The sequence below is a fragment of the Monodelphis domestica genome, chromosome 5 (genome assembly GCF_027887165.1).
Source record: "Monodelphis domestica isolate mMonDom1 chromosome 5, mMonDom1.pri, whole genome shotgun sequence".
In the NCBI taxonomy this organism is placed as follows: domain Eukaryota; kingdom Metazoa; phylum Chordata; class Mammalia; order Didelphimorphia; family Didelphidae; genus Monodelphis; species Monodelphis domestica.
This window is the reverse complement of record NC_077231.1, coordinates 286,674,191-286,687,228: the sequence shown is the minus strand read 5'-3', so window position 1 is coordinate 286,687,228 and position 13,038 is coordinate 286,674,191. Positions and strand designations below refer to the sequence as shown.

The 13,038-nt window shown below is 38.7% G+C and overlaps 1 protein-coding gene across 13 annotated transcripts in view; it reads left to right on the top strand.

Annotated features, from left to right (window-relative positions):
- NEK11 (NIMA related kinase 11) overlaps nt 1-13,038 on the top strand; it is a 388,343-nt gene that overhangs the window by 222,669 nt on the left and 152,636 nt on the right. For all 13 annotated transcript variants that reach the window (XR_001625257.2, XM_056800246.1, XM_056800248.1 and 10 more), the window contains one exon: nt 4,558-4,618. Coding sequence is in view for 12 of the 13 variants with exons in the window: in XM_056800246.1 (XP_056656224.1) it covers nt 4,558-4,618 (61 nt within the window). In the remaining variant the exon portion in view is untranslated. The remainder of the gene's footprint in view (nt 1-4,557; nt 4,619-13,038) is intronic.

The window sequence follows — 13,038 nt, the reverse complement described above, 5'->3', positions numbered from 1 at the left end:
TGTGTGACCATCTTTCCTCCCCTGTTAGATTTTAAATTCTGAGATTGTATCATTTTTAACTTTGTGTCCTCAGGGCCCTAGCACTAGGCATTGCATTTGAGGGAATTCAACTATATTCAATGTTGGACTGAATCAGAATACATCAGGGTTGTCAGTAAATACTCTGCAGATCTGAATGAAAACAAAAATCCAGGTGCTCTCATCCCAATCTGTCCTAGAAAATTTTGAAGAAATTTAAAAAGAGGGTGATAATTAGGTAAATGTCTCCTTTCTCTCCTTGAACTGTATGGCACAAAGCTGACTGAAGAATGGAGCTCAGTAGGGCTTCTTAGAGCTCTGTGCCTATTTCCTTATTATCAATGACACACGAAATGAGACTGAGAATCTACCATCCTGCACCCCCACTTCATCAGAATAGGTCAGTGCAGTCAGTGATCACATTATGAAGAAGGGATAGTTCCATTTCTCTATTTAACCTCCATTATAGATAGACAGTAGCCATCTTTCAGTCTTTTCTGCATAGGTGAACAATTAAATCGAAGGAGAGATTAAATGCATGCATTTTAATAGCAAAATTAACCCAGCATTTGACTTGGGTCCTCCTTTCTATATGTGATACCCACAAGTGATTCCAAAAACTTTTTTTTCTCATTCCAAAGCTATTCTGCATGAACCTACCTCACCCAGTATGCCAAAAACTAGTCACGCCGTTTTTAGATGCCCTTCACTAGGAGACTCAATTCCCAGGAAGTTGTTAAGTCTTCCTAAATGTTTCTTGGATTGGTAAAAATCGGATTTTCTTGTCTGTAAGTTGATACTGTATTTTAAAGTCATTTTAAGTAATAAGTATTTTTAATGAATCTGTCTCTCCCATGATCCCCTTGCCACATTGAGCAAATAAAAACAAATATGCATATATACAACCCACCCCAATAAATTTCTTAAAACATAGCTATATAATCTGACAAAATTTCCCATGTTAGCCATTTCTGAAAATGTAAAGGAATTTTTTTAAAGGGAACCTAATTCAACTCTAAAATGTTTGTTGTTCTTTAATCTCATCGATCTCTTCATGATCTCATTTGGGTTTTTCATGGCAAAGATGCTAGGGTGGTTTGCCATTTCCTTCTCCAGCTTACTTTACAAATGAGGAAACTGAGGCAAACAGGATTAAGTGACTTGCCCAGAATCAAAGAGCTAAGAAATGTCTAAAGCAGGTTTGGAACTTAGAAAGATGAATCTTCCTGACTCAAGTCCCCAAGTGCTCAACAAATCCTCTAACTTCCCTAAAAGGTTGTAAATCTGTACCTAAAGTCGTTTTAAAAAATTACATTCAAGCAATCAGATTTAGAGCTGTAAGGAACCTTAGAGACCATCAAGTAGAACTCCCTTATTTGACAGATGAGAAAAAAGAAAACTCAGGCCAAGGGAATATAAGCAACTTGGCCAACAGAATACAACTAGTGAGCCTCAGAGGCAGAAATTGAACCCAAGATTCAGTGTTCCCACCAAACTCTACACTCCACCCTCCTTCCTCCCACTTCCCCCAGAAAGTTATGCAGGGCAAGTGGGTAGATAGTAAAGCAACTTCTTAGAAAGAATCCAAGGGGAAATCTGAGTGTGAGAAAGTTAGATGTATAGATTTTTGTGCATAGCAGCAGCATCATATAAAAGTGCCACAGAAAATCATGGCAGATGTGGGAGTATATTGAGCCTAGAATTGAAATGTAATAACAGGTGCAGAAATGTATCTGGGACAGTGTGTTTCAGAGAAGAGATATGAATGCTGATGGGAGGGCATGAGGATCCTTAAGGGGTGCTTTTGAGCCTGGCACACCACACATGTGGATTCATATGCTCTCTGGATAAGAAAAAGTAGGCAGGATAGTGCAAAGCTATAGATTCAGGAAAAAATTTGGGGTTCCCTTTGAGTTCAGAAAGGAGTATGCTAACTGAGGAGGTCCCAACATGTGCTGCTCAAGATGCTTACAAGAAAATAAGCAATGGACCGAGTCAAGGCCAGCAGAGGAATCTTTGAGAGTGATGTGGCAACTGGAACCAGACTGTGGCTTCAGGTGATTCTGAAGAAAGATGCTTTAGATTAAGGCTCAAGGAGCACATATGACCAAGATTCTGTCTCAAGGATCCAGGAAAGATGGAAGATAAGTAGTTTAGTCTGTCATTAAAGGGTGGAAGTCAAGGAACTCCTTCAACTTAAAAAACAAACAAACAAACATGCTTATTGCAGTAAGTGCAAGGTACTGTCCATGGTTCTGGACCTAGATAGACTTAATGAGGAGAGCCTTTCAAAAGGTTGTTAATATTCCAAGGGTTTCTCTGTCCATGTTTCTCTCTCTCTCTCTCTCTCTCTCCTCTTAATCCCTTTTTCTCAATCCCTTTCTCTCAATCTCTCTCAATCCCTCTTTCTCTTTCACTCTCTCAATCCCTTTCTCTCAATCTCTCACTCAGTGTGTTTATATATATATATGTGCATATCTGTGTGAAAATTATATTTAAACAGATGAAGAGAAATTTACTATATAAATGCAGGAGATCAGGGAATGGTTTCAGGAGGAATTGGCACTGGAGTTAAATCCTTGAAGGAATCTAAGGATTCTAAAAATAACCTGAGGTGGGGAAGAAGGGCATTCCAAGAACTAGAGTTAACCCATGAAAAAGCACTAAATGTAAAGAAAGGTGACATTAAAAGTTGGTACTAAAGACTTGGAGGACAGTAAAAACAGGGCCCTAAGCTTGCCATAGATTTAAAATAGAGTATCGATGGAAGGTTGTGAACTGTACCTTTCTTTTCTCTTCTGAGTATGGTTTGTATTCCAGGAGTATCTCACAATATTAGGAGGGAAAGCAAGTGTGTAAGTTCTAGATCCTGTACAATGAACATGAGACCAGGATAAGCCAAAGCAGAAAAGTGGGAGGGAGGGTGTGATTCCCAGAGATGCAGTCTCTGAAAGAAAAATCCCACTTTCACCAGAAGAGGTGACAATGTAAAGTTACCCAAGGGTCTGGCTGAGGGAGGCTTTGGTCTAGAGATCGTCTTCACTTTATTTTCTCCCTGCATGTCCATGGCTCTGTCCTTCCAAATTTTAACAACTCTGCTCTACCTAGAATTTATGTTGAGGCCAGAATTTTGTAGCCTCTCCCCATTTAAAAAGTATTAACTAATATGTAGAACTCATGTAATGACAATAATGATAATTTCTGCCATTTAGGACTTAGAGAATACCTACAATAGTAACTACAACAACAATAATAATTGATGCACAGAACTCCCATAATAATTGCTGCATATAGAACTAAGAGAATAACAATAATTGGCACTTAGAATAAGAGAATACTAGCAACAAAAATAATAAATAATAACTGACATGGAGAACTCACAGAGTAACAATAATTAACTGATAAGAGAATTCAGAGAATACCAATTATGATAACTGACATTTAGAACCCAAAAGCTAGCCAAACACTTTAATGCAATATTTCATTTGAGTTTTACAACTCTGGTGAGGCAAAGATTACACCTATTAATGTTTTCCATTTTATACAAGTTTAGTGACTTGCCCAGAGTCACACAACAAGTAACATCTCTGAACCTCAATCTTCATGAACCCAACCCAGTGCTCTAGCATGATACCAATCTGTCAAGCAAAGCCAACCTTCCTGCTTTGCATCTCTCTTTCCCTTTAATTCTTTCTTCCTGCATACTTTTTAAAGATCTGTGTCCCATTGGAAGACAATGGGCCAGAGCAAATTTATAAGTCTAAACATGGGTAGAAATAACTGGGAAATAACCCCACAGCATCTTCCAATACTCTGTGTCCACAGTGGTCCCTTCATGAATGTGGTTCTCTGTGTTCCTTTTGGCTTTTCTGTTTTGTTCATTTGCCTCAGTCTCTTCTTTACTCCACATTCAGGGCATAAGTTAGGATTAAATTTCACTTTCCATCTTGCATGAATAATGGTGGCCCAAATTCCATCAACCATTAAGAGAAGAACCCAGTCCTAGTTATGTGATGCTTCAGAAGAGCACATTAAAATGAAGTATATGCAAAAAAAAAAAAAAACACAGACCCCGCCAGTGATTGCCGCTATGAAATATTCTATTGCCTTTGAAATGAAACAGGTGAATCATCAAATATTAATTTCCCATCGTGACAGCCACAAGCCCTGAAAAGATGCCATAATTAAGAGGCTTCGTCTTCCCAGATGGTGGGAAATACTTGCACTATTTCAGCCCTTATTGGTAGAAAGCTGATACTGACTCAGGACCCAGAGTGGTCCTTGATTTCAAGCCTGATTCCCAGGAGCCACCGAACACGCAGCTGCTCTGGGCTTGTGGTGCCCTCCAGGTCAATAACAAATAGAATTCTTATATTGAATGTCATGGCAAACTTCATGTTGCTAAAGGAGCACGGGTAGAAAATATCTGTGGTCAGAAAGGGCACGATTTTTGCTTTGACTCTGTTGTGTCAGTCGGCCAGAGGTTGAATGCATCTTTTAGTACTAATGGCAACTCCTGTTCTCTTTTTGTGCTTGCAGGACAGTGACATTGAGGCATTGGTCAGGTGTTTGGAAAATGTCCTGGGAAGCAGCTCACTAGGTGCGTTGACACCGAATTTTCAGATTCTGTTTATATTATATGATAGAGATCTCTTCATCCTGTTGGAACATTGCATATTATATCATGTTAGAAACTCCTAGCTATTCCTCTTATTTGAAATTTCATCTCTGACGTATTCATAACCAAACAAGGGATAGAAGCAATTACAGAAGATAAAATAGATGGCATGGATGACATTAAACTGAAAAGCTTCTGAACAAACAAAATTAATGTGCTTAAAAGGGAAGTAGTCGAATGAAAAAAAAATCTTTGTAGCAAATTTCTCTGATAAGAGGTTGTTATCCAAAATAGAAAAACAAGTAATAGATGTTGCTCTATTTACATCTATATCTATAGGTACATATAAAACCCAAAGTTTTAACCCAAAATAAACAATTCTCAGAATAAATGCAAACTATCAGCAACTGTATAAAAGAATGTTCTGCATCACTAATAATAAGAGAAATGCTCATCAGAAGTTTTGTCTCACATCCTGCAAAAATGACAAAAGATGGGAATAATCAATGTTGGAGGAATTGTGATAAGATAGGTACACCTATGCATTTTTAGTGGAGCTGTAAATTGGTATAACCATTTTGGAAAGCAATTCGGTATCATGCAAATGAAATGACTAAAATGCTCACTTCCTTTGATCTAGAGACTCCACTACTAGTTTTATACCCTAAGAAGGTCATGATAAGAAAAAAGCCCCCATATACACCAAAATATTATAGTTTTGTGCGTGTGTGATAGCAAAGAATTAGAAATAAAGAAGATGTTTATGTACTGGAGAATGGCCAGACAAATTGTGGTAAATTAATGTAATCAGAATAGAAATGATGTGTGTAATGAATATAGGGAAGGAAGGAAAGAGATATATGAATTCATACAAAGTAAAACAAAAAGAACCAACAAGACATAATGACTACAGGGCTGATGGAAAGGACAATCATCCCCCTCTCCCCCCCCCCAAAAAAAAAGTCCAGAGTGAAAGGTGCAGAATTACAAAAAACAATCCTGGCTCAAAAGTGGAGCTATGAGAAGATACTCCTATCCCTCAGCAGAGGTCCACACATGTAGTATGTTGCACATATTGTCAGAGTTTTTCAGTGTACTAATAAGGTTTGCCATTCCCTCATCCTTTTCTTTTATTTTTGGTCTTTAAAAAAATATTTGTTAAATGAGATGGCTGTCTGAAAGGGAAAGAGGTATAGAAGGGAGAGGGGATGGCAATAGGAAAAAAAGAAAGCAAAAGACATTCATAATGAACAGATTTAAAAAAAAAATAAATTCCATCTACGGCTTCTTGATGTTTGTCCAAGTTTGAAATATGCTCCCTCCTTCACATCACCCCAGAAGCCTTTGCTCCTTTTAGAACACAACTTTGGTGCCACCTAGTATGCAAAGCCTTTCTTGACACCCCTATCAATAGCACACCTTCTTCCTTGAAATTACTTTGTTTTGCTTTGTCTCCATGGCAGCATGAGAGGCAGTGTGGTGTCCTGGACTGAAAGCTGTTCTTGGAGCCAGGAAGTTCTGTTGCTGACAAATCCCATCCTATCTGCGTTAACTATGGGCAATGGGGAAATCTCCATTTCTCATTGTCCTCTGGACTAGAAATTTCAGAGTAGCTGGGGATGTTTATCCATTAAGGGAGTTTTCTCAGAAGGAATTCCCTATGCCCACGAAACCTCTGGCCTGTCTCCCTCATCCTCTATCCCCATCATATACAATTGGGTTACACATTCTATCCCCCCAGTCTAATATAGATCCCTTTAACATATATGTGGTTTCTATTGTATCCTCATCTGCCTCACATATAATATTGCAGGTGCTTTATACACATTTATTCAGTGAGGAAGCTTAGCAATCACGTTATTATTCATTTATTCTCTCCTATCTTTTTTTTTTAATTAGGAAACTAAAGCCCAGAGATTAAGTGACTTGTCCAGGAGAGGTTGCACAGCTCAGAGAGGACCCTTTTATTCTTTTTTTCAATTTTAAATATCATGTATGTAATAACCACCACCAAAAACATTTAAGTAAACAAATGCATAAAAATTATGTGCAAAATTACAAACTCCACATTGTTTACGATGTATTTAAAATAGGTAAATGATATTTGTGGACTAATATAAACATCCTCTGCTTTTGAGTTCACTTTGGGTTTATTTTGAGACTTGGATCCTTTTTTCTCTTGATTTTGTGGGCTGTTATTTTTTTAATGTAATCATAGGACCCATTTATCCTTAAGTGAGAGGTACCACTCTGAGCAGAGCTATGAAAAAGTCACTCTTGAGTTTTTCCATTTATCCTTAACAACATCCTTCTCACCTTCCTGCCTCCCATCTCTCCCCACCCTAAAACCAACAAACAACCCTTCCGCCCTGGAGTTATACAGTGGTCTTCTACTTGCCCTGGGTGGGAAGGTATTGGAATTTGGTAGGCTGTCATAATCCAGTCTGAGGCCTGCCTGGCCCCACATAAGAAGAGATTTTACAGGATTTCCCAAGAAGCGCAATCTCCCTGATTCTTACATTACGAAGAAGCAGAATGCTTTCATTCAAGCTGAAAAGACTGGAGCCATGAAGGTCAGCCAGTTATTGAATGATATGAGGTCTGAAAAACAAAACTGAAATTTCTTTAGGGTTGTCAATCTCAATAAATGGAATACAGGCCTTCAAGGATAAAGTCCTGTTTCTAAATTATCTTTCCCAATAGCTCTGCTGTGATTTCCCCTTAATGCCAAAGAATAGTTTTCCTGCTGATATGGAAGTGGGAAGGGGGGCATCATTCACACATGAGAAATGTCAAGATTTAACTCACAAAGGTGAACGTGGACTTTTGGACCTACAACAAAGGCAGCTTGCTCAGAAGGAAGACCGCCTTTTGAGTCATTGCCCTGGTCATTATTTCTTTAATTTTTATTTATTTTATTTTAATGATTTTATTAGGTTCTTGCCTCCTAAAGGATTTGCAACACATATCTCCCTCTCTGAGACCCCACAACTCACTGTTGTGCCTGTTTAGTATATAGTTTTCATGTCCTCTAACCTGTCCTATTTGCTCTTTAGAAATAGGTTTTTGGAGGACACCCCACTCTTAATTATCTGTGATCAGGGAAATCTCAAGTGGCAAGTATCAAAAGGCAGGAATAATTTGGGAGCCAATTCTCTTCCCATTCTTTGCTACAAACCCTCATTTCAATATAAAGAACTTTAAAACTTCTTTTAGTTCTTTAGTTCTTTAAAGAATAGTTCTTTAAAACTATTCACGACACCTTTATTAATAGATTTCTAGCCAAAAATGACCTGCTTGCTATTCTCAACTCCAGTTTCTTGCCACAAGTGGTGCCATGTGTCTAAAGTATAATAAACTCCTATTTCCCACCTTATAGAATCTGTGGCTTTTTTTTTCACCTTGGTCCACAAGTCACTTCCCAATGGTAATTCAAATAATCATATTCTTGTTTGTTCTTCATGTTTTAGCCTCTGACCCCCAGCAGAAGATCTACTTTGAAGGCAGGAATTCTTTTATTTTGTGTTTTTTTCCCCCAATCCTTAGCACAGAACCTGCCACCATGGCAGGAGCTTAATAAATTCTTCTTAGGTTGGACTGATTGGGTTGGATCACAGAACCTTAGGGACCTTAGAAGACATCTAGTCCAGAGATGCCAAACTTCAGAATCAGATTAAAATGTAATTGGGAAATATTGAATGAAATAAATAAAAATATGACATAGATAATGTTAAGTATAGTTTTCTAAGCAATATTCATTTCTGTTTGACTTCGATACCACTGATCTAATCCAACCCACTACATTTTATGATGAAAAAATGCAAGACCAGAGAGTCTCAGTGATGTAAGGATAATTTTTAGCATTGCGACCTAAACTATATTTAATTATTGGTCGCCTTGGCATATCCCAAATAAAATACCCAAGTCATCTGGAAATTATGGGATTTTAATTACTAGAGAGAGAAGGAATTAAGGAGAAAAAAGGGAGAGAGGAAAGAGTTAATTTAAACTGCTTCGGCTCAGGCTGAGCCAGGCAGGAGTTAAACGCCTTGGCCAAGGGGGCTTTCCCTGAGAGATAAGGGAAAGGGAAGTCAGTCTTATCACTCACCATGAGACTATCTCAAGGAAGCTGTCTGAGGGAGCTCCTCCAGGCTTGAGTTCCAGGATTGAACTGGCACCCAGGCAGCTCACAGGAAGTCACCAGCCAGATCTACCTCTCCAGGAAAAGATACTGAAGAGAGGAAGTGACGTGCCCTATATAGACAGTTTTACGTCACTTTCCTGCATCTTATCTGTTCCAATGGTAGCTTAGATTGACTTAGGAAAGCCCAGGGGTCTGTCAGCTGTTTCTGCACATGTCTATCAAAGGCCATCCTCCTAGATACTTGATCCTTAAGTATGGGTGCAAACATTCCTGAGCTTGTTAGACTAAGTAGGGTGGAACAATGTAAAGTTCATAAGACATTCCTGATTCTGTTAGACCAAGTATCTCCATTGTTACAATCAGGAGATTACAACTTTATCTTCCCCTAAAGTATGGTCTGAGTAGGGTGGAGTAGTTTTAAAGTTCACAATGATTTCTCCAAGGTCAATGGAAACAGAACCCAGGTCCCCTAAAGGCCAGGTGATTTCCACAAGACTACAGGGCTTCCTCCACTCCCTTCTTATGAATGACCAGAAGAGACAAAGCAGCCTTTAGTCAAAAGAATCTTTCTACTCCCAAGGAGGTGTCCCTTTGACTATGAATGGAGGAACTGAGTTGATGAAAGAAAGACTGAACCCTTTGATATTTAAAGCTTATTCATGAGGGACTATTTGAAACATTTGAGGCAGAGCTTCTTCCTATGATGGCATGAGAAGGTTGTTCTATTATCCCTTTATTCTTGTATTCCTCAAAAGTTTCCTTGCCATTCAAGGGACACCATGAAGATAATCTAATTTCATTCATCTTGTGGGAGCCATGGGGTCTTTGAAAGTGCTCAGGTGTACCAAGTCTATCCCATAGCTGCATTCTAAATTAAATTTACTGTGAGAAGCATTCTGATATGGTAATTACACAATTATAGTTAGGGTTTATTAATAATTATGGCTGTTATTATATGCCAGAATGTTAACAGGATCCATGAGAAGACTTAAACTTAAATCAATCACAGAGTGAATGCTAGCATTAGAGAAGAAACTGTGAGTAGATAGACACTTTGGATAAGAAACATGGAATGAAAAATGGGCATTTTGTTTTTGAAAATGTCACATTCCTGGTTAAAGGTGTGCATATTTTGACATCAATCAACAAGGATTTGTCAAGTGCCTTTATGTGCCAGACATTTTGTCAGTCCAAGGGGGAAGGAGGATACAAGGATAAATGAGGAATAGACCCTGCCTTTAAGGAGCTTACCGTCTAACTGGGGAGACAACAGAACATATATGGGTATATGCAGAAGACTAACAAAATAGATCTTTGTGTGTTTTTCCTTTCACTCTGAAAGGAAGAAGTAAACAAGGACAAAATGCATATGGCAACTCTATGTTAAATCACTTTCCCTCTGGCTCTGATTTCTCTCTTCTCAAACCAAAGACAATTTCTTCTTTTCTTGCATCAGAGATTATAGAGAATTAATGGGTTAATACCTAGTCACCTTCAAGAGACCTCAAGGTAGAAGGTTTTCTTGACATTTAAAGTATATGTTGTATATAGAAATAGTTCTGGACCTGGGAGTCAGGGGACAGATCTTTCACTAAGAATGGCATGACACTATTCTTGTCCCTTTAACTTTCTGAACCCTTAGCTCCCTTATCTCTAAAATGTTGGAATTACACTAAATGAGTAAGTCTTTTACCAGTTCTGATGTTCCAAGAGGTATCTCTAGAGATGGTTAAGTGTCTCTGGGGATAGAGCACTGGACATCCAGACTCATTCATTTACTTAGCTGGATGACCCCAGGCAAGTCAATTTACCTCTATTTCCTAAAATTTTCTCAACTATAAAATGGGATAACAATAGCACCTACCTGGTTGTTGTAAGGATCAAATGAGAGGTATTTTGTAAAGGGCTTTGCAAACCTTGAAGGTCTATGTTAATGTTAATGATAGCTAATGTTATTAGCTTTCTATGATGACTAAACCAACTGGGATAGTCTAGGAATCGCTAGGGAAAACATAGAAACAATTGTGTACACAAGATTATGGGGGCTTGAAGCTGCCAGAAGTTTTCAGGTATTTTCAGACCCTATTTAAGATGTATCCTAGATGCTGGTGTTAGAGATGAGGTAAAAGAAACCAGCCTTTATATATGGTGATGGAAGGAGTGTGAACTGAGAGAGGAGAGCATGTTAGGTTAAATTGAGTGATTCTATGACTGCATAAGTGGAGGGTGAGAAGGTGGAGAGGCTAGGGGAGGGAGAGACAATGAGAGACACAGAAGCAGAGATGGAGACAGAGAGACAATGTTTATAATAGAACAAATGAGGAGGAATTGGCAAGTCCCAGTGATGTACTGAGAGAGGGACTAGGGTTCATGATTAGTGCCCTAATGCCTCCTCCTCTGCCCAGCAATAACAATACTGAGGAGCCCGATCCATTTCTGAATTATAGATGACTCAAATTTCTAAAGCCCCTGCAGTCTTGAACTCCTTGAGAGTGAGGAAACAGATATAACCAAAACCCCAAAATTCAAGTCAACAAGTTGAAGTTGGTCTGTCATTTATGTTCAACTTGAAATGGTATGAGAGCCAATTTAAGGGTAAATGCTATATTTCTTTATCTTATTCATCATCATTTTATGGTGCTAAGCATTGAGAGACAAAAAGGTCCTCTGCTCTCCAGGTCTGACAATTGGCAAGATGAAAGAGGACCATAAAGGTCACTAACAACACAAGGTGACATCTGCTAAGTGTGCTCGTCCCACAGGGATCTGCACATTCTGCATGACATGGTTCGAGGACTAGCCCAATTCAACAAGCCTCCAACAATATGTGCAAGTTAGAGGAAGGCTCAATTCTTGTTCAGTCTAAGGAAGAACTCCCTAATAATTAGAGCTATTTTGGAAGGCTGCCTCAGGAGATTGGTGATATACTCTGGAAAATACACAGAAATCACCTCACATTTCAATTCTTTTCCCTCCCTCCCTCCTGCTTTCTCTCTCTGTCTCTCTCTTTCACTTTCTCCATTTCTCTCTCCTTCTTCCCTTTCTCTCTTTCTTTTGAGCCCGTATTTTTCTCCTCACTTCTACACAAAGTCAATGTTAATGGGCAGAAGACTTTTTATAGTACCAAATAGCATAGAATAATACCGCAAGTGAAAATGAAAATAAGACATACCTAGCAAGCTGCTATGATGTTTAGCCTGAGTTGGTTTCTTTTCCATTGGCTAACCCTCTGCCTAATTGATAAGAGTGGGAACATAAAGTAAAGTGGTCTGGCAGGTAAAGGGAATGGGATCTTTCTTGGTGCAGCTTAAGGAGTAACGTCCTACCCATATTCCCTCTGTGGTTAGAAGTAGTAGCGTGGACACTGATCCAACTTGAATTTTTCCTTTTTCTTCTCTCTGTGCATTAGATGTAGGGTGAACATTCCTCCTTCAAGCTGCAGGACCCAGAAAAGATGTGCACTTTCTTGAACATCTAGCTCAGCAAGTCTAATGATTTCTGGGGAGGCCCTTTAAAATCTCACGCATGTGAAAATGTGGTATTTTAACCCTCCATCTGTTGTCCTTGAAGTAACCCTTTGCTTCAATCATTATTTCATTCATTCATTTGCCCATTTGCTCATTCATTCTCTCTCTGCTGCCTTTATTCAAACCTAGAACAACAAAACACTAGAACTGATGATCTTGTGTTCACCTTGTCCTAATCCTTTAAGGAAATCCCTTAAGAGAGAAACTTCTTGTTTCTTCTCTTCAGCTGAATTTCATAGAAACAAAAACTTGACCTCCACACTCCAGTGCTATAGATTGCTAGTCCAGACAACATAGCAAGTCTAACCTTCTTTTGCTTTAGCCTGTAACAAGCAGTTGGCTGGTGTAGAACAGTGCTGTCAGAAAACATTGAGGTCACATAACTAATGTCCCCAAAATAATAATTAGAATATCTGTGAAGCCTCTTTGTCCATTAGGACTTCTTCAGTGGGTTGACATGCCTAACCTACTGGGCCTTTGAACATTGTTCCCCCTAAATCCTTTCTTTAAGCTTTGCTAACAACTACTTAATCTGGATCAAACATGACTGATGCTGACCCAAAAAGATGAGACAATCTTCTTATCATTATTTGTACTAACCACCAAATCCCATTTTTTAAAAGCAACTTTCTTCTCTTCAACTCTTCAGTTTCTTCTCTCTAAAGTGCAGATGTGACCAACAGTCATTTAACTATAAGCTCTTATGCTTTTCACCTCTTGGGAAGAATTTC